The sequence below is a fragment of the Marmota monax genome, unplaced genomic scaffold (genome assembly GCF_021218885.2).
Source record: "Marmota monax isolate L192 unplaced genomic scaffold, Marmota_monax_Labrador192_F-V1.1 WCK01_AAM20220418_F8-fsc00026, whole genome shotgun sequence".
Classification (NCBI taxonomy): domain Eukaryota; kingdom Metazoa; phylum Chordata; class Mammalia; order Rodentia; family Sciuridae; genus Marmota; species Marmota monax.
The window spans coordinates 11,136,690-11,160,636 of record NW_026693108.1 but is presented as its reverse complement, the minus strand read 5'-3'; the positions used below and the strand labels follow the sequence as shown (position 1 = coordinate 11,160,636).

The following is a 23,947-nucleotide window of genomic DNA, read 5'->3' as shown; positions in this document are numbered from 1 at the left end:
CAACAGAGGACAGGGCCTATCTAAAAGTCTCTCTCAAGAGCACAATAGACACTTGTCCCAGGTCATGGCTTTTCTAATGCTGGCTCTTTGGAGTCAGTTTATTTAAGACATGGCCAGAGTGGTCAAATCTTTGGCCTCAGCCCTAAAAGGAGACAAGCACTGGCAATAGCCCACTCATGAATTTCCCTTACATTTCATTATGCAAAACCCAGCTGCCAAGAACTCCAGGGTCCCCTTGCATAGGCTTTTGCCTGGCTTTGAACATAGAATGTGTTCGGTGCCAGACCTTCTCCATGCCAGGTCAGGAGAATAAAACTCACAGCGCATGACAAGAGAAGCCCATTCAAAGCCCTCCTGAGGAGAGCACGAAGCCTAGTAGTTTTTAGACTGAGGGGCCACTGGCAAGGACCCCAGTCAAATAAAAGGGTGGGGTTAGAAGGGTCTTGAACAAGCCTGCAAGGGAAGCTCCAGTGAACAGGGGCAGTGGGCACAGAGCTGAGGGCTCCTACAGTTCCTGGGAGGGCCTCTGGTGGGGCTGCCCAAGGACAGGCAGCCCAGCTAAAGGCAGAATCAGACCATGGGTTCAATTAATGAACGAATGAATGAGCTCAGGTTAAAAGCTGTCAGGACCTGGATACCAAACATTCATAATCTGAATATCATTAAGAAAACTTTGCAGTCAACATTAATTTTCTTTTTTCTTTTTTTCTTTGGAACTGGGGTCTGAAACAAGGGGTGCTTAACCACTGAGCCACCTCCCCAGTCCTTTTTTATTTTGAGATAGGGTCTCAATAACTAATCCTCCTGCCTCAGTCTCCAGGGCTGCTGGGATTACAGGTGACACCACTGCACCCAGGTCAACACTGATTGTTTTAAATCAACCCACTTCACCAAATTTTCTGCCAGCTATAAAATGGCTTCCTGACTTGCCTTTCTTTTTTTTCCCCCAAGCAATGCTGTTTATTAAACAGCTTAGGAGGTGAGAGACAGTGAAAAGTGGCAAGACAAGTCAGGGGAAACGACATTTTACTTTTATTTTAAACGTAGTCTTCCTCAATCTCCTTTAAGGCTGTCTTAAATTTGGTTAGGGCCAGGATGTGCAGGCCATGATCATTTGCAAGGATCAAGTGTAAGTTTCACATGCTTATTGTTTCTTACACTGGAGCAGATAGATACATGCACAATAGACTATAAGAAGTATTCATGTTCACAGTATTTGGGTTCTGGGTATTTTCAAGAAAATAGCATTTTGCATTTATGCACACACATTAACTTTTCCTGGTGATTCTTCCGGAAGTGTGACCATTTAAAAAAAATTTTTTTTTAGTTGTAGGTGGACACAATACCTTCATTTCATTTATGTGGTGCTGAGGATTGATCCCAGAGCCTCATACATGGGAGACAAGCTTACTCTACAGGTGAGCCCCAGCCCCAGCCCCAGCTCAAAGTCTGACCATTTTATTTATTTATTTATTTATTTATTTATAGAGAGAGAGAGAGGGAGGGAGAGAGAGAATTTTTAATATTTATTTATTTATTTTTTTTAGTTTTCGGCGGACACAACATCTTTGTTTGTATGTGGTGCTGAGGATCGAACCCGGGCCGCACACATGCCAGGTGAGCGTGCTACCGCTTGAGCCACATCCCCAGCAAAAAGTTTGACCATTTTGACTACTTGGATGCAACTCACTCTGGGATAAGGAAATGGAAAAGTATACAAAATTACAAAGGGCTTTTTATATTTTAAAATGTGCTTTTCTGGTACTATTACCCTGCTTATCGATGGCTGACCCATGTTCTCAGAACATCTGGGTGGGTCTGCAGCTATCTCCAGCCCCTCCCTCATCCTTGTGTCTAGCAGGCAAAGGCTCCCTAAGAGCCTTGGGGTACATGGCCAGGTGATCTGTGTCAACTTTGCAAAAAGGAGGATGGAAAGAGAAGCCATCATGAGTGTAGGGTGACCCATGAGTGCAGGGTGGTGAGACTTGAGGAAAGGGGAAACAGGATGGAAGAAGGTAGGACTAGGGAAGCTGAGGGCTTAGTACATCCTCCTGAGTTACCAAGTCATTGTCATGGTATTGACTCACCACACTGGAGACCTCACAGATCCCAGCACAGGGGCCCTAAGCCACCAGACTCACACGTGTCCAGTTAGACAGTGTCCACCGGGCACAGCCAGCAGTATGGAGAAACCTGGGGGCCACATCTCAGCCCTCCCCTTCCCAATTCCCACTCCAGGACAGACCATGTCTCTCCAGGCAGTCACCAACTGAGGCCCAGGTTCTGGTTGGACCCAGTACAGCACAAACACTCATACAGCCTGTACCAAGGTCACAAAGTCAGAAAACCACCTTTTCATGACTTTTCTCACATATTGATTGCCTCCAAGTGGTTCCCCAAGGAGCCCAGCAAGGCCAGGCCGGTGGGGTCTTCAAACTGGTGGAGAAATCCAGGACTGTCCCCACAGCTCACTTACACAAGGAGTGTACTAGGAGACCCACCAGAAGGATCTCCTGGGACCACTGTGTCTTCTAGGTGTCCACTCTGGGAGTACACGTCTCCTCAGATGCCTTGTAATTATACAGTTGTTCACACTACCCTGCTCCTTTGGGAACCTGCTGCGAGATCATCAATGACCCCTCACTAGCTCAGCCCCCTCCATTTCCTGAGCTGGGATCCCCCGCAGAAGTTAGGCGTTTCCTATTCTGGAGGGACTTTTCCAACTTGGAACGGAAAATAAGGACTCCAGGGCAAGGACTTAAGGACTTGTCGCCACGTTTTGGACCCCGGGAGGCGAAACTCCTTGGATGTGCACAGTATTTGGCCCGCGCTACGGCGTGTGGGGAAATATTATTACACTCGGAAGGAATCACGACTCCTAGCCGGGCCATTACTCGAGCCTCTCGGCACGCGCAGGTTTTGGCCTGGCTTTCAATGACTCCCCCTTCTCGCTAACAACTCTCTCGTGGGCCGCAGCAGAGCTGCGCCCGGGGCTGAAGCCCCCGAATTACAGCACTTCTGCAGCCCAGACACCCAGAGAGTTGCCTCTGCGCCCTCCAGGCCCAAACCTACCTCCGCCCAGTTCCCCAGCTGCTGAAAAGGATGGGATTCCACCACGCACAGCCTGCGCGCACACACTCACATGCACTCACGCACACTCGCAGTCCCCCTGCAACGCCGCCTGCACACGTGCACAAGCCTGGCCGTTTTCCTTTTGTGCTCGCTTCGCAGGCCGGTGTTCCTGCCTCTGGTCCCATCCTTCCTCACTTTCTTCCTGGGCTCCCCGGGCCTGGCTCCTTTCCCTTCGGCTCCTCTGCCCGAGGGTTGTGCCCTTGCCCTTTCTACCCGGGAGGGGTAGATGCGCCCCGCCTGGGGGCTGAGTTCTGGGAGAGGCTGGAACTGCAGGGCTGGCCTCCGGCCTGCGCCCTGTTTGTTTTCCCTTCGCCCCCTGAATGCTAGATTAAGACGTAAAGATTACCCGGGCCGAATAATGCCGGGAGTCAACACTCGAGCAAACAAAAGTGCTTGCACAACTCGCCAACCCCGCTGGGACCCGGGCCGCAGGCTGGGGGAGAGAACGCGCTCCTCGCTGCTAATTACAAATAAATGATGATGTGCTCACTAAGTAATTGATTTAATGAAGTTCCTATGAAACTATTAAACCCGGGTGGAGGTCAGGCTGGAGGCGCCCCAGAGCGCCCATTGTGGGCTGTTTAACTCCACCAGGCTCCTCGGAAAGACATCGGGGCTAATAGGTGAAGTCACAGCTGCTCGCGCTGACTTCTCAGAGCGCCCGGCCGGCCGCGGGCACCCTCGCACCCTCCTCCTGTCGCGCCCTTGTGTCCCGCCGCCCGCGCCCCGCGCCGGCCAGCTTACCCACGCCACTCCCAGCCCCGCCGCCAGCTCCCGAGGGCCTCTCCAAAGGGATCCCGGGTCTTGTTAAGAGCGGGAAGTTGAGCACTGAACTTGTGCGCACCGCCAGCAGTCGGCGGCATGCACCGCGGCCCACCCCTCCCTCCTCACCCCACCCCCGCCACTTGGTGCTGGAGCTTCAGCCAGTGTGCCACGCAGGGTGCTCGCGCGCTCTTGGCAAGGTGCCTGGAGCCCGGACGTGTGCCCAGTGCATTGGTTGGGGCGGGGCTGGGGGGTGTGAGTTGTGCATGACTGTGTGTGAATGTGTCTGGGTGTGCAAGCGCGCTTGCATGCGTTCCGGGCCCAAAGGCCACCTTTCTGCATCCACTACCTGGCCAGAGGCCTGTTCGGGGGAGAAAGTAGAAGTAGGGGGAGAACAGAGAAAGGGAAAGTGGCCAAAAAGGGTCACTCAGGTGGGCGGTTGGGCCTGGGAGCTCCAGTCCTAGGTGGAGACCTAACGCGGGAGTAGGGTGCTCTAGGGTGGCCCTTTTTTCTCGCGCTCCCTGCTGCCCACCTCTGGACAACGCCAGGCGGTCCCCAGCCCTAGAGCGACGCCTCCAGGTCTTAAAGGGGGCGGAGGGCCCCAGGCCTGCATCTCCAGGCTGAAGTATAAAAGTTCGCTCTCCTCCTCCTCCTCCCCCTGCAGGGAAGATGGAGACTACTCCCCCAGCATGGCTCATGGTGGGAAATGTGATCACCCCTTATCCAAAAAGACAGAGGGAGCCCTGAGGAGACACATCCCAAGATGGAGAATCAGACATTGCAGATGAATCTAGAGTTAAGGATGCGAACCCTGGAACCAGCAGCAAAGGTCCAAATCATTCACACCCACAGAGGAAAGAGCATTTGACTGCATCTCCCAGCCCCCTACCCCCATGCACACCTGCAAGGGGCCTTGTGGTAAAAGAGAAGGCCTATATCCCGCTGGAAATCCACACAGGGGGAAACAGGGGTGCCCACGGGGCTTCTGGATGTAGAAATCAATCTGCCAGCATGCCCTGCCCCCTCCACCCGGCCGAGTCTTGTCTCTTCTCATGGAGAATTGCTAGTTAACAGAGTTTCTTAAAGCATGCATTTGATTTATGCCACAGTTAGTCGGCAGTAAGTTTATTGTTGTTGTGTTTTGTGCACATTTTTAAAAAATTTCTAACGGCTGAATTCAATTTCCATTTGATTTTGAATCAAACACTTGGAATTGGGGCGGGGGGAGTGGAAAGGATAGTTTTGGCCTGGTTGTGGGTTGACGTGCCTGGGTCTTTGGTCTCAACCTTTGAATCCTCAGGAAATATTGGCAAAAATCTTTTTTTGAGGGGCTGGGAATATGGTTCAATTGTTAGAGTGCTTGCCTTGCATGCACAAGGCCCTGGGTTCAATCCCCAGCACCACAATAGATAAATAAATAAGTAAATCTTTTTTGAGACTTGCTCAAAGTCTCAGTTTCGCCATCTGTAAAATTGGACCTGGACCTGGAGATCCTTGGCTGCGGTCCTTTAGGCTCTATTTGTTTGTGATCTGTGAAGGGGCCACCATAGGGAGGAGGAAGTCAGCAAAGAAGCGAGCTTTTGTCTTCTCTGTAGAAGCGAGTCCCTTTGTAAAATAACGCCCTGCCAGACTGCCTAATGGATTTCTGCAAGGCTGGGGTCTTAGTTTTCCCCACGCAGGAGCAACGAAAGAGAGGGGGACGTCCAAACCCGGCGAGTGCCGCCTGGCTGTTATTTGCAAAGCGGTGTTCACCAAAACGTGCCAAAAGCCGTGTGCGCGGGCGCACTCTCCTCCTCTGCCCAGGGCAGCTGTTCGCATTTTGTTTCCGCCTCCTCTCAACCTAGTCCCTTGTATCCCTTTAACGCCTGCAGCCGACTGCATCCCTGCTGCCCTCAGTGTAGGATGGGCACTTCTCTTCAGCCTGCAAATGAGAAGTGACATTTGCACTCGGCTCAGCCAACGCGTGAGCAGAGCGGCCGGACACAGGCCCATTGACCGAGAGCGGTCTAGGGGCCGGCCGGCTAGGCGGCATCAGAAGCTGCCTTAATTAATACCATCTTAAATAGTCCAGCAGCCACCGAAGACAAAGTTGAAGAAAGACTTTAAGGCTGAGTGCCCCTCGACAAGCTCTTTTTCCCGTGTCATTCAATATTTAATGCGCCCGCTTGTAATTCTACTACTGGTGTTCCTTTCTCAGCGAGGACATTATTTTTTCACGGTGCCCATAGCCAGGGAAAGCCCTTTAGGCAAAGAAAATCAAAATGTTTGTTGTTTTGGATGACTTATAACTCTTGTTTAACACAAGTACTTTCAGGAAAGTATAACAGGCGCAGCCTCCAAAGCAAACAACACAATCCTTGTGACAGAGTCGGACACAAAAAGCACATTGTCTTGCGGACTACCCTTTCTCTGGTGCTAGATGGGGGCCTGTCTCCAGTGAACACCACGATGCCATTTCACTTTTGAACTATTGTTTTTGAGTTATGCCATGTGGTCAAAAGGAGCGAGAAGGGGGTTGTTTCCAGGCTCCTAAGACAAACGAGTTGCCTTTTCAATGAAATCCCCCTCGATCCTTGAAAACCGAGTTTAAATGTCACTTCGCCTTTCTAATGGGCACAGGGCTGGAGGCGACCCTTCAAAGAGTCTCGGTGATAAACGACCCTTATTAAATATGGCCCAGACTGCTGGGAAAGTCCGAGCTCGGCCTGGGTGCTCAAGAGCGCCCCTCGCTGGAGGGCCCTGGAGGAGCCCGAGCTTCCCCGCCACCGCCGAGGCCACAGCCCCAGGCTCGGGCTCGGGTGAGAGAGAGGGAGCTGGGGTGGGGAGCGCGGGTGAGGGGGGCCAGTTGTAATACAACTTCTTATCTGCCGCCCCCAACACGCCCGTGCGCCCCATCCCCAACGACTCGGCGTGAAAGGTTGGTGCGTTTCCCCCCTGACTTCTTTTTGTCCGTGGCCGAGTGGCGTCTGCAAGTCTGAGCTGCAAAGTTACTGATTTGCAGGCTGCATGTTAAGGCAGCCCATGTAAGTAATTTCTCCGGGCACCCCAGCAAAGGAGAACAAATCGCTGACAAAGGCGAGCGCTTTCGATTCAGCGGCGTCGTTAAGGCAACCCCAAAGTATTCCTCCTATAATAAGTTCCACTTCAAAGGGTTTCTCATTCAGCGGTGACTGCCTCGCACTTTTATTAAGTCCGGGCTTTTTCACTCGGAGGAATCATCTGTTTGGTTATTTTTCATCATGTTTATTTTTCACCATTCACACAGTACTTGTATTAAATAAACAAAGAACAATCGCTCTGCAAATAAAAGTACTTAGGTGGGGAGAGAAGGAAGAGGAACTGGGGCTCTGGTGCCCCTGCCCCTCTCCCCCCACCCTCTGACATCACCCGCCCCCCACCCCCACTCGGTTTTCTCTCCTCTCTCCATTCTTTCCCTCTCCTTTCTCCCAAGCTAGGAGGTTCTAGGAGGGATTCCACCAAAGAGCGAATAGATATAAGTATGTGTATGTGCGTGTGTATGTATTTCTGATGAGATGAAAATTGACTGGACTAACTTGGCATGAAAGTAAAGGTCACTGCAACTGTATCTTAATAGAGTGTCTCGAATCGCCGTGGACCGACTGCCAGCGACTCCCCTGGCCCTGCCCATTGCCATAGCAATCCCGATGCTCTGCGCCCATGGACCATAAAAGCAGTAGTTTGAATTTCAAAGAACATGCCTTTGAGCTTCTCCCCGCCTGATTAGGCACTTGCTGTTGTATGCGAATGTGTGCTCGGGAGTGTTTGTGCGTGGCCGTGGATGTGGGCATTTCTGAGAGTTTTGTTCACGGAGGGAATGTGCTGGTAACAACGGGGAGCTTTCGCTGTGAATCTCCTTCACCGTCCTTCCCGACCTGGAAGGCTTCCATGGTCATGTGTCAGGTGTTTTGGTACACGAAGGGTGGATGGGCAAGCCCGTAGTACTGCCATGGGGTGACAGGACGGAAGTATTAATAAGCGGGATTGTTTTGTTTACCTTGTGATCTGCCTTCCTTTCTTTCCTGATGTAAGGTGATCCTTTGGGAAATCAGATTGTCTCTCAGGCAGTTGTACTTCCTAACCAAACTGGGATTTTCAAGTATTGATGTCCAGTATCTCTCCTACTTCAAGTATAGATAGAGATGATAGAAAAAAAACACAGTGATCTCCAAAAGCTTCCACAAAATGAAAGGTATCAGGACAAATATGATGTCTGTAGACAGCTGGGCTCAGCTTTTGAGGAGTGTGGGCCTCTTTTCCTCCAGTCCCCAATGTGACCACACTTGTATGGCCATCTCCTACTGCTCAAGAGTATAGAATTTCCACCCTTGAGGTCTTCCTAAGTACCTTAGATTTTAGGAGCACTAGCTTTCTGCAAGAACATCTGAATGGGGGAAAATATGTACACAAGCAACAAATAATCATGTGATTGAAGATTCTTCTAACCAGCAAAACAAAGGTATATGATTTAAACAGTGTTTGCGGGAGCCACATCTTGCCTAGGGAAGATGAAGTCTTTGATGATAGCCAACTTAGTGTCAATAAGTGGCTTTCTTTGAGACATATTCAGATGGGAACGTCTTGCTTGCCAATTGCCATAGAAATCTTAACACACCATGAAGATTGTCCAAGCGCCAAGCCTTCCGTTCTGGACTAAATTACTTTGAAGTGGCGCAGGACGAGCAGTGGTCAATTTTAACTCTATAGACTGGACAGAGAACGCTGGGAGTGGGAGATTGTGCGTTTTAAAGCAGAAAATAAGAAGGGGAAACTTGTTTTATACACTCTATACAAGGTTCTGCTCATTGTCAGATATCTTTTATCTTTTATATTTCCCATGAATGATTCATGTCTTGGTGGCTTTGTGTCACCCTTCTTTTCACAAGAAACTTCATTAGAGAGCTATAAGTTTTCCCATTGATAGGAGCCCTCATTTACCAGTGTTTTTCTCCTTCGTGTGCTGGTTATTGTCATCTGGCTTAAACAGCTCTTGGCAACCTGTTTCACCTTTACTACATTTAACAAACCTGACTTTTAAAAGCCACTATAACCTTTTGGAGAAATGCTTATTGACATTACTGATTGTTTTTAACTACTTGCCTTTTATCAGTTTTGTATCAGCTAGCATAATAACAAAACTCCAGGCTTGTTAAGGTACATAGGCAAATACATTAATTTAAGCTACTTGAATATTTTGTTGCCATGAGAAAATCCCATTTCTCCTTAACACCTGCCCCCAATGCTGAGCGTAAGTTACTCCAATTCCAAAATGAATGACAATAAAGTCCTATTTTGAGGCCCCCATGACCTATGAGAGAACTCCTTAGCCACTACTCAGATTCATCCCACATCCATAGCATCTCCTAGACCATCTTACTTTATCTTCCTTTGTGTGTGGAAGCTTCTCACTGTCCTTCCCTCTTTTTCTTCATTAGGTTTTCCCCTTTAGAAGGTAGGCACCAAAGAAATGCTAAAATGCACTTTTCAGCTTTTCACTGAGTTGAATCACGGTGTATATTACTAACTTTAACAAATTAATGCAGTAACCCCTGAGGTGTGTGTGCTACTGTAGGTACAACCTGCAGGGATTAGTTTCCATAAATATCTGGTATTTTCTAGATTAAACTGTAAGTTAAACCAAGCTGTAAAAACATATTTGGGGGTGAGGGAGGCTAAGAGATCAAAGGAGGAAAACTATAATGTTCACTATCTCAGCAACTGTTCTGTTTGAAAAGAATGACAGAGATATGCCATTAGGTAAAATGTAGCAATACATAGGAAGAATACCTTTATTACATTTCTTACTTCATAGTCATTCTTGCTTTCTTTCTATTGGAGGTACACATTTTAAGCTTTTTTTTAGGTGTATCAGGAACCAATAAATCTGTGGCAGAGTTAACCTATGCATGACAAAATACATAAAATACATATTCCTTTGTTTCATAATAAATAAACCTGTAGCATAATAAAGAATAGTGCAAACTACCATTGAAAAAGTTGTATAAATAAAACAACTCATTATACATCAGGAATATTTTGTCCTAATAATTTTACAATACATAAATTATCCCCCCAAAATTCATACCTTATTTTTCTATTTGAAAGGACTTTGAAAGTGATTAATATGAAAATCAAATAAACTTTTAAAATGTAGAATTATTTTATATTCAAGTTTTATGGTCTTTTTCTTTATAAAGGAGGGTCTGCATGATTCATAATTACTGTAACAATCTGAGGACAACATTGAAAGGCTTTCCAAGTGACAGCACCATGCACTGTACTAGTAATATATCTATAAACTATATATAATCTCATCAACACAATGCAAAAAAGACATGCAGGAAGAGTCTTGGTTTTCACATTACGTTGTTCATTCAAGTAAGCTCAAAAATATATTTTTCCATTTCCTTTCCTTTTTTTAAATAAACCATGAATCATAAATGATAATCTTTCACCAAAATGTATAATATAATTCTTTGGTGTGCTTTGAACTCTTCCGGGGAGTGGGAGGGAAGGGGGGAAACAATGTCTGAAAATAAATTAATTCAACTGTACAAATAAAAGTGTTCACATACAAGTTATTAACAATGACAAGACTACATCAACCACTCACAGCACACAAATTTCTACAAACCCTGGGGAGGGGGTGTCTTCAGGGTCTCTGAGGATAAATTAGTGCTCTTTAGTATATTTGTATGATGTTTCTGATGGACTACATTTTGCACAGGAGATGTGTTGTACCAACCGAAAATAAATTGACTAAGAGTTATTGTCCTAGGTCCTTGACCTTTTTTATCCTAGCTTGACAGCTCTGGCAAAGGTCACACATTCATCAATGTTTGGTGGTAACTATAAACCTTTTAAAAATTTTAATATGTATAGCAACTCCCTCCCCTCTTTCAATGTAAGTCATGTATTTCACATTATCATTTTCAAGAAGAGAGTTTGGGTGCTCAGTACTCAGGTGGAAGAAAATGCACTCAACTGCATTTAGGCAGTAAAAAATAGAGACTTTTTTTTTTTTAAAGGTTGACACAATAGTATAAAAGAGGAGTTGGCCCATTTCAAAAACAGCTTTCAATAAAAAAAAAAAAAGGGCATCACACCTCCTCAGACTTGACTGTCAATGTTGGCATCCCAAAGAATTTATGCTCAAAAACAATCTCTTTATTACACAAGAAGTTTGGACACAGTAAGAAGGCAGCATCTGAGATTTCAGATTTTAAAAAAACAAAACAAAACAAAAACAAAACAAAACAAAACAAAACAAAAAAACTCCAGAGAGGAAAAAGAAAGCACTTGAATTTCTTCTATTTTATAAAAGATCACAGTTTCACAGTTGTCTCTTTTGCAGCAGCTTTTCTTCTCTCCACTTTTGCTTGAACAATCACAGTAGCACAATACATGGAGATAGATTAAGGTTGCTGCACTTTTTTTTTTTTAATCACACAAGGAAGGGTTCTGAAGAAATAATCCTGTATAAAAATATCATGTTAAGATGAGATCAGTAATAAAAGCATGAAAATTAAAAATTATAAATATTAGAACTTAAAGGGCTTTTACAAATACTTTTGGACACAGGCACAGTCCAAGATCTGTTGGCGATGCAGCAAGTGTGTGGTTTACAATCAAGAGGCCTTTGCAGAATTGGGGCTTGACAAGGAGGCTCAAAAGCAGCCTGCGTTACGGTGTCAAAGGCATTCAAGAGGCACTCCGGGAAACGCAGAGGGCCTGGTTGCTGTGTGAAGTTCTGACTTAATGCTCATCTTCTCCCCCCTTTAAATATATACACACACATGCATATATGTGTGTGATATATATACACATGTATGCACACACATATATATGTATCGGCAGTGTGTTTCTCGGTTAATGTCTCCATTCATTTTCCTTGGTACAATTCGCCCTCAGCCCTGTCTCCCTGCAATGTACAAGTCCAGCTTGGTTGTTTTTTGTTTGCTTTTTTGAGAGAAAAAAAAAAAAAAAAAGCCCAAATATCTTAATTAAATTAATTAAATGTACAAACACCATAGGGTTTCATACTGAATAAATAGGGCTAATTAGACCAGTAGCAAGTCTGAGTCACACGTTTGTCTCAGGCTCGGCATTGTCTCAGGTTAGGATATGGTCCAAGGACTCCCACTTATTAATAATGATAAATTCTAATGTATCGTCCGCACAACTTCAGGGTTCCCATACATTTCCTCATCTTCAGACTCAGAGGTGGTTCCGTTGCTGGAAGGTGTGTGGAGGTGGCTGGGGGCCCCACTGGCCTGGCAAACGTACCACTCATTGAGGTTGGTCACCTGAGGGGACAGAGTGCTAGAGCGACTCCTGGCTGGGTCCAGCACAGGGGACAAGGGGGCACCCACCGGAGTCCCCACTGATGAGTAACCAAGGGCTCCTGGAGAAGGTGGGGGGGACTTGCAGTGAATCTTCATGTGCTTCCTCAGAGAACTCGGGTGAGTGTAGGATTTGTCACAGCCTCGGATCTTGCAGTAGTAGGGCTTGTCACTGGTATGGACATGGGAATGTTTCTTTCGATCACTGCTATTGGCAAACTTCCTATCACAACCATCGAATTCACATTTGAAAGGCTTTTCCCCTGCAAGGAAACACAGGAAAGGTTAACAATGGCTTTCCAGAGACTAGCTTGAAAGAAATCTTGGAGCAGAACTGGGGATGGAGTTTCCCATTCTCCTAAAGACTGACACCCAGCCTTATTTCTATTCCTAATTCCTATATTCCAAGATGCACAGGAGAAGAGATGCTGCAAGGACTGCCCTGGGCCCACTTGCCTGGAGGTTCTGCTTGGATCTGGATTTTGAGAGGCCAGATGCCAGCCCCCTAGATACTACAGGGGTCAGGGTGAAATCCCCATGGTTGAAGCAAGGCCCAGGATGTACCACTGAAGCCCACCTGGGCCCTCATAACAACCTCATTCATCTCAGGGTCGGGACACTCAAATATACAAGTAGAAAATCCTATATCAAGATAAACACTGATAAAAAGATACTCCCAGAGTCACGGGTGGAGGTGAGAACAAGAAAAATGGAAGAAAGATAAAACATATAACATTAAATTAAAAGTAAGCTGGGGATGCAATAAAATGATGATAATGGCACTTTGTTCCAGAGTGTTCCCAGAATTTCATTGCTGGGAAGGAGCAGCAGGAGAGGATGTGGAGTTAGGAAAGGAAAGGAAATAATCCAACATTCTCCCTTTAGAAATAAAGGCACCTGTGAAACACAACCCCACCACCAGCTTTTGCAAGGCTGGTTGGACAGAGAATAAGCTGCTGGTCTCCGCATTCTGCCAGCTTCCCCCACAACTTGCAGGGTGCTGGACAGTGTGGCAGAACCGAATCTGATCACATGTGGGCAAAGACCACAGCCTCGGCACACAATCCATCATTTACCTTAGGCCTTTAGTACACTTATTCTAACAGCTTTCTCCATTACTTATTCATTAAAACCACTTAAAAAAAAATCAGGGTCTTTGGCCTGTTACCCCTAAGCCGGTCTGACCACACCAGGCACACTATGACTTAAACACAAGGCCACTAGTCCAAAAAGTAGAGATGCTTAATAACACAACCAGAAAAATTTAACCATTGCTCCTGGGGATTGAAAAACAAAAGGGAAGACTTCACACTGACAGCATAGCTGGGCTCTCTCTCTCACCTTAGTATCTATGAACTTATATTTTGAATCCATAATTGAACAAGTCATCACATATTCTTTTATAATATTTTCCTCTGACATTCAGATGATCTAAAAAGATCACCAGCTACTTTGGTGACATACTAGGTAGGGCATCTTTCTTTGTTTTGGATAACTTATTTTTAAAAAGAAAAACCATTAAGAATCGGTTTAATGCACATACATTTCTGTGGTGAATCTTATTCCCTCCACACAAATATGTGTTTGTTGTTTTAAAAAATATTTCACTAATGGCCACTGCTTCAATGCCAGAATATGTTAACACATCTAAAAATATCCAGAAGACTGAAATATAACTTTCCCTACCTATCGTTGTTTAAAAATGAAATTAGACATTATTGGAATACAACTCTTAACCTATAAATAGCAGGAAAACAGAGAACTCACAAAAAATCACAACCTTTAAAAATTCTTTGGAGATGAGTCACAGCAAAAACAAAGCTAATTCCTTTCTACCAAAACATCAGTGACTTGTCCTGATTTTTGTATTACATTTTAAGTTGGAGATAATACTAATTTAAAATAGCAGTCTTCTTTTTTTTTTTTACAAAACAAACAAAATAAGATAATCAACCTTCTTCAATAGGGAGGCTTATGTGGTTTTATTCATTCTATGCACATGTCAATGTTGTTTAGAATTCTTAGGTTTCTGCCCAACTTACATAACCCGGATTGTGAAAAGTAAAGCTTTGAACATTGCTAGTCCCTCCACTGCTCACAAGAGAGAGAAGCAGTAAAAGTCAGTAAAGGGAGAGAGGAAGTGGAAAGAAAGTTGGAAATAGGGATAAAGGAAAGGTGGAGGGACAAAGCAGAAGAAAAAGGAAATGTATTAGAAGGGCCTGGTGTTGTTCAGGGGGCCCACAGGAGCTCTGAGTAAATTCCCCCTAAACAGAAACACTGAGAGACCTCAGTGTTTACATTCCAGATTCTGACAGAGGAGTCACATCAGAATTTAACTATTTACAGAGTTTTGGAGATTTGGTGCCTGCGGGAAGGTAACGGAAAGGAAATCAAGTTGTGGATATCACTCAGGGCTTGCCAGCTTCCTCTAGGGTTGTAAACCCAATTGAGGGCAAACAGGTCAGGACAGAAGACTTCAGGAGTGACCTGGGGATTAGTCCGTTTGACCAATCTGTTCTGGGGTCCTGATAACCCCCCAAAAGGAGAGAAGTCTATACTAGGGAGAGAAAGAAGTCCACAACTGCCCCTCTCTGGACACAATGTCCAATGGCTGAGGACACAAGGACAGCCAAAACACCAGGCCAGGGGCGGGTTTGAGTTGGACTGGGAGTCGCCAGCATCCCAGGTTGGGGTGTGTGTGGAATCCCTGCATGCTTTTCCTGGTGGGGTTCACGCTAGCAGCAGGAGTTGGGAGCAGGAAATTCTATCATTCTCGCAACTTGGAACCAGAAAACCAGCCACCGGTCCCCTGCCCCCCACCCCCACTCTCTCACGGAGCAAAATCTGTCCAGTGCTGTGGGGTCCCGGCAGAGGGGCAGGGAAGGAAGGTCCACTCCCCTCCAGAGGCCAGGGAAGGAGAGGGGCGGAGGCCACATGCGCCTCATTTAGGGCCTCCTTTTGGGAACTCGGTTAGGGCGGGGACTTCAGTCCCAGTGCTGGGCACCGAGCAAGCAGATGGCTTAGTGGGCCATGGCAGTTTTTATAAAAGCCTCGTGGGAAGTTTCCTTTTGGAAAAGCCATTAAGGTGGATTGATCTGGATTAGAAAAACACAAGGCTCAAGGGACAACGTGCTCCCAGCCGGTCTTCTGCAGGTCCACATGGGAGGCCTGTGAGGTGTCAGTCCATAGGAACAAGGCCTGGAGGGCCAGCCTGGGGCCACCCGGACGCGGCTGCTCCTGGACATATAGAATAAGTCATACACACCCCTAACACCCGCGGACTGCCGCTGGCCGGGTCGCGGCCCACGCCCCCGGGCTGCCTCCTCACCGCCACCACCGCACCGATAAATCAGCCAAGTGATCACTGAATGTAAACTCCAGTTACTTAAGTGTCCTCTGAGGGGTAATATTGTCTGTCCCTATAAATCCCGGCTATGCTCAGCAGCTCTACCGCCCGAGGAACTCCTTGGTTCAAAGAGGGCACACGACCCTAAGGGGCTAAACCGTAGCCCCATGCTGCAGCCACCCTCACCGGGCCACGGCAGCCCCAAAGGCAGAGCTTGGAGTGGGATGGGAGGGTCCCCACGGCGCTGGGGACTCCGCACCCCCATGTTCCAAGGCGGGTTAGGCCTCAGCGACCACGAGAGGTCTCATCTTCCTCCAACTAGAACCTTCCTTAAAAGGACAAAAACCAATTCTCCAGCATCCAGCACACTCGAGGGTGCGTGGGAAGTCTATGTGTGTGATCGCACAGCGCGTGTGTGACTGCGGGTGTGTAAATGAAGTGAGGGCGCATATGAAGTATGAGGGCGTGTGGGTGTCGCAGAAATGGGGTGGAGGAGGCCGGCAGGAGTGTGTGTGAACTGGTCTCGGACCATGTACGTGGAGGTGTTAGGAGTGGGGTGTGTGAGTGGGGTGTGACTGAGCGGAGGTCTCCGGGGCCGGAGGGCGGGCTCCTCTTGACATCTGCACCCATCCCGGGAGGCACTAGACCCCCGCCCTCCGACGGGCCACAACTCGCGGCCCCAACACCGTAGCAAATCCCACGCGCCCTTCCCACCACCCGTCCCCCCCGCTTTCCGTGGTGCAGCTACCGCGCAGGGTCTGCGACCTGTAGGAAGGGAGGCACTGCAGGGGCGACTCCGGCCCTGGCCCTGATTCCCCGTGGCCCTCCCCGACCTCCCGGGGCCGGGCGGATGGGGGCTGCCGACCGTCCTGGGCGCCTTCCTGCTCCTGCTGCTGCTGCTTCTGCTCCGGGGAGGCGGCGGCGGCGGCGGCTGGAGCGCGTTGCCGGTCCCGGCCGAGGGGCTGAGGGCGCGCTGGAGACTCCGCCGTGTGGGAAGCCTGCGCGGGGCCTGTGTGTGCTATCGAATTACTTATTCATAGAAAAAAGGGGGAGAGAAAAAAAAGAAGTCACATGTCCGGGTTATACGTATGCGAAGAGAAGCAGCAGAAGGAGGGAAAAATTAAGGCGAGCAGGAGCAGGAGGAGAAGCAGCGGCGGAAGCGGCGGCGGCGCAGGAGGAGGCGGCGGCGGCGCGGCCGGGGACAGACACCCACCTGTATGAGTGCGCTTGTGGATCTTGAGGTTTTCAGAGCGTGCAAAGACCTTGCCGCAGCCCGGGAAGGGGCAGGGGAAGGGCTTCTCGCCAGTGTGCACGCGGATGTGGTTGATGAGCTTGTATTTGGCCTTGAAGGGCTTGCCTTCGCGTGGACAGTCCTCCCAGAAGCAGACGTGGCTGCTTTGCTCCGGGCCGCCCACGTGCTCCACCGTGACGTGGTTCACCAGCTCGTGCATGGTGCCGAAAGTTTTGGAGCAGGGCTTGGCGCCGCCGGCCGGGGGCGGTGGCGGTGGCGGCCCGGCCAGCTCGTCGGGGTCGATCCACTTGCAGATGAGCTCCTGCTTGATTGGCTGCCGCATGTAGCGCAGGAAGGCCCCGGCTGCCCCTGGGAGGTGGGGGTGGTGCTGGTGCGGGTGCTGCGCGGGCGCCGGCGGCGGCGGCGGCGCCGGAGGCGGCGCGTGGTGCTGCAGGTGGGGCCCAGGCCCCGCTGCCGCTGCGGCCGCCGCTGCAGCCAGGTTCAGGTTTAAGTTCACGGCTCCATAGCCGTGCAGGGCGGCGGCCGCAGCGGCAGCCACCGCCCCGTAGTGCGCGTCCCCAGAGCGTGGAGCGAAGGGCGGCTCTGCTCGGCCATACAGCTCAGCAGCCGCGGCTGCTGCCGCCGCCGCCAGCCCCAGACGCATTTGGCCGTTGAGCGGGTGCGGGTGACCGCCGGGAGCCCCTGGAGTGTCGTGCAGCGCGGGGAAGAGCGCCGGGCCACCGCCGCTGTCCGGGCCCGCGTAGGTGCCGCTGGCAGAGATGAACATGCTGGCCGAGTGGGGAGGCGGGGCCGGGTGCTGGGGGGAGCTGGTGCCGGACCTCTGCTCCCCTCCGAGCGGGGCCCCGTGCATGGCCGCCGCGGGGGCCGTGGCGGAAAGGTCCCTCCGGAGGACGAAGTCCCTGCTGTGGCCTTTGCCGCTGCTGCCGCCGCCGCCACTGTTGGTGGTGGTGTAGCCCGAGAGGGCAGAAGGAGGAGGCGGGGGAGGGGAAGGAGGAGGGGGTGAAGGGGAGGGAGGAAGAGGAGGGGCTGGGGGCGGGGGCGCGGAGGACTGCGCGCCACTGCTGCCCCCGCCGCCGGGGTAGGTGCCGGAGCCTGGTTGCGCGACTACGGCCACAGTGCGGGCAGCAGCCGCTGGAGCCTCGGACTGCGCCGGGAGCACCTGGGAAGGAGGGCTGAGGCTCTGAGCGCTCGCCTGGGCCATGTGCTCGGGTCCAAGCGCAGTGACGGCCACGCCGGGGTCAGTACCCAGGTCCCGCGGGTGGAGGTGCGCGGTAGCAGCGCGGAGTTGGGAGTGGGCGGGCGGGCTGGCCAGCGCCGGGAAGCCTGTCATATTCTGAGGCGGCTGGGCATGAGCCGTTGCCAAATCCGCTAATCTCAGCTCTGGCGGGTTCCTCTTGCTCAAAGGGGGCTCCATCAGAACTACACAATCAGGCTCATAGACCCTCACTGGGGGGACCTTTTTCCCTCTGCCCGCCTTCAAAAACATGTATATATTAGGCGCTCTTTAACTTCTTTTGTCCTGGCCTCCTAACTCTGCTTATTCCTGTTCCCACTCTGTCCTCCAGCGATTGGCAGAGTGAGCACCACATTTGAGCTGCACAGTGGGACTGAGATTTTGGAAATGGCACGGGTGGGATTGGAGGGAGCCGCGTGATTGGCAGCAGACTCGGCTGCCCGATTGGCTCCCGTTCAGACCCTAGGCCCAGCGGGGAACCGCCCCTGTGCTCGCCACCGCCTGCGCTTTCACTTCGCGCCCCCTCCTCCCCTGGAGCCCTCGGTCCCCGCCTCCCCAGGGATGCCCAAGTTGCACTTGCAGAAAGTTTCTGCTTGGCCTGCGCGCGCAGCGCTCTGCGCTCTGTTGACACGCCTATGGAGAGCGTGCGCACGCAGTCAGAGTACACCGGGTGGCAAGGGACTGGAGACCCCCAAGGGGCAAAGGGCGGGGCGGGAACCCCTAACTTCAAAAACCTACGCCTCACTGCTCGCAGTTTCCCCTTCCAGTACCCACTTTCTACTCCTCCTACTTTGGAAGATGCCTGAGCTGCCCTCTGCAGGAGGGTGAACATCCCGTCTTCATACCTGTAGTGGTGATGCCAGAAACGTTTGGACACCCAATCTGCCCAGCTCTCACGTAGGGAGCAGACAAGAGACCGACCGAGGAAGGTTATTAAAGTCTATTGATTGCAAAACAACTGGAGTGATTTGGCTCCGCAAAACACCAGGTGAAGTCAAAATAAATCTTTTCCCAAAGGAACGGTTTTATTTCTACTTTTTAGCTCATGGAGTCCCTTTCAACATGGTTCAAAGGAGTTGGCTCAAAGTGTAATCTCACTACTCATCGGTTCTAGATCTGCCACTTCCAATTAGATCTACCGGAGGGGCGGGGCGGCATGGATATCCGGCAGCAATGCTAACTTTTGCCTTTCGGAGATACAGTGACAGGGCAGGCCAAACCTCATCTCTCCTGAGCGAAGCAGTGCTAAGCAATGTCCTTTAAGCAGAATTTCTCTTTCTTGTCCAGAACGCACTTAATGTGTGTGCCTCATTTCTTTTAAAGGACCACAAATTCAAATAGATACAATAAAATTTATCTTATTTATTTATAATAAAGTATCATCTCACCTTATCATTTTCAAGTAAACTGAGATGTCTTATTTGAAAACCATAAAAGCTGGACCTCATTGCTGTTCTTAGTGAACACCATCCCTTCCCAGCAGTTTGCTACCAAATCAGTTTTTAAAAAATAACGTGAAGTCCCTATATCACTGGGGGGGTGGGGGGTGGGGGCAGAAAATTCCAAAGTAGGTTATAGTGTACCAAATTGTCACTTCAGATTTTAAAAAGGAAACATTTTTTTTTAAATGTGTTAGTCCAAAATGTTCTAAAACTAATATCAGGATTAAAAATTTGCTTTCCTCCATAAAATTATTTGTTAGAGGTCATAATAAATAAAATGTGTTCCCCCTCCCCTTTGGGGATACAATAAAACATGTTCCTAGCTTAATTCGTTTACAGTTCAAGTAAAAGTAGACCACACAAAGCCATCCTCAGGAAATGGTCCTGGGAAAAAATAAGGAATATTTTTCAAAAGAGTCGATTCCATAGCCCCATTGACATGGGTGTGAACAATGCTAAGTGAGAGCTTCCCCATGAGCCTTGGGAATGTCATTTCTCTTAAAAAACTGACAAGCAAACAAAGACAATAATACTATCAAATTTCAAATGAGCTTTTTTTTTTTTTTAAAAAAAAAAAGCTTCAGTGAAGTTCAAATATAGGGAAATTAAAAAGGCAGGAGTGAAGCACAGAAAATTTTAATAGGCAGGATTGACAAAATCCACATCTGTATTTTAAGAGACCATGTCCTTCCATCTTAAAACATCTGAAACCAATCACAGGAAGGTGGATTGAGAACTGTGCCATCTCTATGGATGGTTTATAAAGAAAGCATCATATTGAGAATTATCACCACTTTCTTTCCTCTCAAAACATTTCAAGTGAATTTCCTTTATGTGAATTTCTTGGCAGTAAATGTCCATATTTGCAGTAATGGCAGCTTTGAGTTCCATCCTGCAGGTTATAAGTAAAAACAAAACAAAACCAAGAAAAGGAATGAATAAAGAAAAAGAAAATAAATACAGCCTCGCCTATAATATGGACTGTTGAGCATTTTTATTGTGCAATAAAATGGGTACCTCCACCCCCCTCAAAATAGCTTTTCGTCAAAATTATAACTGCTTTGTTTTATTGAATTGCTGAAATTTAATGGTTTAATGGGTGGAGGCATGAAGGAAGGGCTGTAAAAATGTGAATGATGCTGCAGCAGAGCCGTGCGGAATCTGGAACCCGCCTCCTTGTACAGCTCTTGTTAAACACAGCGTGATATGTATCTGTCATCGATTTAATATGTCTTAATTCAAATATAGCTCCCTGATCAATTTCTTTTTATGGAAGCCTTAAAAAAGAAAAGAGTTTCTTAGGAAATAACAGAGATTTGGGTAGTGACTGGAAAAAACAGATATTTACAAAGTGAGTTTAATGAATATTTGCAAATTTATGACCAAATCTGGACCCTAAAAAGATAATTGACTCAGGTAAATCGACTTGAGCTGCTAATTCTTAAGAGAAAGGACTGGGAGCAAAATTTCAATCAACACCAATAAGGCGCCAATAAACCTCCTGCCAATTAAACCTGAGAATAGGCCTAGCTAGATGGTCATCAGGAAGGCTTGCAGTGGATTTCCGGGATTGCCTTTCTTTATCAAAAGAGCTTTTTTGTTATTTTGTTAGACGCGCTTTTTTGTTATTGTGATGACCTGCCTGACCCCAGGTGCGCTGTTTCTTTTTCAAGCTATTTGGGAGCCAAGTAAAATCTCTTTAAATTCCTAGTTTCTAAGGGCCCAATAACTGTGTCACTCTTCTTAAATAAACACCAACAACTTCCAGGGCGTTGAAGAAAATAATGTATTAATTTTAAAAGCAGGGGGCTATAGAGGCAGCTATGCCAGTTCTCCTTCCGTGGATTTAGCCCCATATTTCCACGGTGGTGCTGATCCTCAGGGCCAATCCTCAAAACTTATGTCCTTGCAGCAGAGGTGCTTGTGTGGAGGTAGCAATGTGGCAAGTCACTGAAATGCCCTTTGGGGGGCCTTTTAAGGCCGTCGGTTTCCAGACCTTTTGGTTGCACCCCGAACCCCAACCTCCTTCAGGTCCTGAACAAAGGCACCGAGAGTCTGAGGAGGTGAGAGGCACAGTAAATGCCCGGCTGGCGGGAACCTGACCGCCACGCCGCAGCTCAGCTGCCCAGAGAGGCCACTGAACGGGTCTCTGCGGATGCTCACGCGGGCGCTTACGGCTTCCCGCTGCGTGGAGTGAGGAACGCGGCTCCTAGGCTCCCCGGTGCCCTCCGCTCCTCACTGAACACCGCCAAGTTTCCTGCGATGGGTGTGGGTAATAGTAAACTCTAGGGAAGTGAATTGGACATTTCCTGGCTTTTGAGCCTTTGATTGTTTCTGCAGGCTAGGGAAGAGGGACACTTGAGGACTGTGGGGTGAACAAGAAAGGAGCTGGGGGACCCACCAAGCCTCCTTTTATTGCCCCTGCAATTGCTTTATGACTCGCTGATCCCGCGTGGTTTCTGAGAGAACGACCTCGTCGTAGAAGGGCTGGGTCCGGGCGGATTTGGAGAGTCTAGGGGCATTTGGGCCGCGTGGGAGGCGGGTTCAAGGGCGAACGAGACACCTCAAGTTAGTTACTGGAGAAATCGAAGGACCTTTGAAGCCTAGCCCAAGGATGCCCTTGGGTGCTTAGCGGACGGGGTGCCGCCGCGGGTGGGGGATTAGCAAGCAGACCCTGGGAAGGTGGTGATGGTTCACTGGAAACTCCACAAGCCAGGGCCAGATGGGCAAAGGGGACGGCAAAGCTGCATTTTGTAGAGCTTTGTCAGGACTGGAAGTGATGGGAATTTTCGATGCAAGGACATCGCCACCCATCTAGGCAGCAAGGTCCATGGGCCACCTCCCCTGGCCCTATCCGCAGCGGGTAGGGACTAGATCCTCTACCCTCCCACCCTCACCACTAGCGATCTGCCTTGGGTGGGGGGCTGCTGTGAGGGCCTTATTGCTCCTAACTGCCCCTCCCCCCAGCCATTCGCTGCCCTCTGAATGGCTCTAAGAGGATTGCCTCTCTTTTCTGTCCTCCTAAATTCCCGCAGAATCCTCAGGCTCCTATGTGCGGGGCTAAGAGTGTCCAAACATGTGCTTTGTGGTAAAGTTTATGATCCCTGTCACATGTGCATGAACACAATGAAAATAAGGTGGAAGTCACGGCTGTGTGGCCAGTGACTGAGATGTTGAATTCCGTGGGGTTTTGTTTTGTTGTTAATTTCAGTTTTGATGGTCAACAATTAGACCTTCTCATGTCCACTTAACCTTTATGGTTAAAAGCTGCAGAAACATTATCCCTCTACTTCCCCACTACTAAATAAATTGTATAAAACTGACCTTTCCTCAAATGCTTTCATTTGGTTATCAAACTTTAAAAAACTCACAGATAGTGGTTGTTGGAGAAAGATCTTTGACTTTGGCCTACATTTGACCATCAGGTTTGGTAATTTCCTGGGAGACACTCCTGTGTTCTAAAATAAACTCGGAAAGTGAAAACAAGAAAAACAAAACCCTCCCTACATGCTCACAATTCATATAACCACCTAATAATCATACTGGCCCCAGGATTTGCTTCTCCCCCACTTCATCCCTCATCCTTTAGAATGTTTTTGGATGCAAGATTAAAAAAAAAAGAAGAAAGAAAGAAAAAAAAAAGGAGCAAGCAGAGGATATGTAGTTTTTTAAAAATCTCAGAGTTGTGGGGTGGTTACCTCCACTCAACACCCTTTCAGTATCTATGCTTCAATATTTGAAGAAGCTGTTAAGATAAATCAAATAGTGACACGTTGATGGATTTACTTGTGTAAGCAATATGGTTGACATATGGCATTGTTATTTATGAATGACAGCATAAATTGTATTACAAAGTCTATTGCAATAATACTGCAGTTTATTGGAAAGCTGCTCGCCTGTCATCTGTATTCAACCTCCCTGGATGTGGTTTGCCTGGGAGCCCAAAGGATAACGGTCCTCAGGATAATTAAACATGTTCACATAAACTAATGCCTTCTGGTTTTTGTTTGTTTGTTTTTGTTTTATTTTGCAGCAGTGGAAAAATTCCCATCAGGAAAGAGGAGATGAAGTAGGAACAATTAGTTCCCTTCCTTTCAGAAAACCACAGCCAGTATCACCAACCCAGGGGTAAAGACAGGTGTGATGGATCCCTTCTATTTTTCCCAGAGTCCTTTTTTGACAAATATACAAGTACATACCCGTATCACTAAACTGCTGGTGAGTACATATTTTTATACATATTTTAAATAAGCCCAGTTAGAAAACAGAAAATTTAACTGTAGGTGGAAAAGAAATTCTTTTAGCAGACTGGAGAGGGCCTTATGCTATGACACCTCCTCTCACCCCTGCCCTTTTAAAAATGGTATTTAAAAGTTACAATATTGGCTGAGATTTTTCACAATTTCCCCTTCTTTTACA

The 23,947-nt window shown here is 48.3% G+C and overlaps 1 protein-coding gene across 1 annotated transcript; it reads right to left on the bottom strand.

Annotated features, from left to right (window-relative positions):
- Positions 1 to 9,704: 9,704 nt before the first annotated feature.
- On the bottom strand, positions 9,705 to 18,281 carry Zic5 (Zic family member 5). Its single transcript, XM_046454998.2, has 2 exons — positions 16,814 to 18,281; positions 9,705 to 12,517 (listed from the first exon to the last, which is right to left on the bottom strand). Exons 1-2 carry the CDS (start codon positions 18,264 to 18,266, stop codon positions 12,075 to 12,077), a joined length of 1,896 nt encoding a protein of 631 aa, XP_046310954.2. The 5' UTR covers positions 18,267 to 18,281; the 3' UTR covers positions 9,705 to 12,074.
- Between the last annotated feature and the right edge of the window lie 5,666 nt (positions 18,282 to 23,947).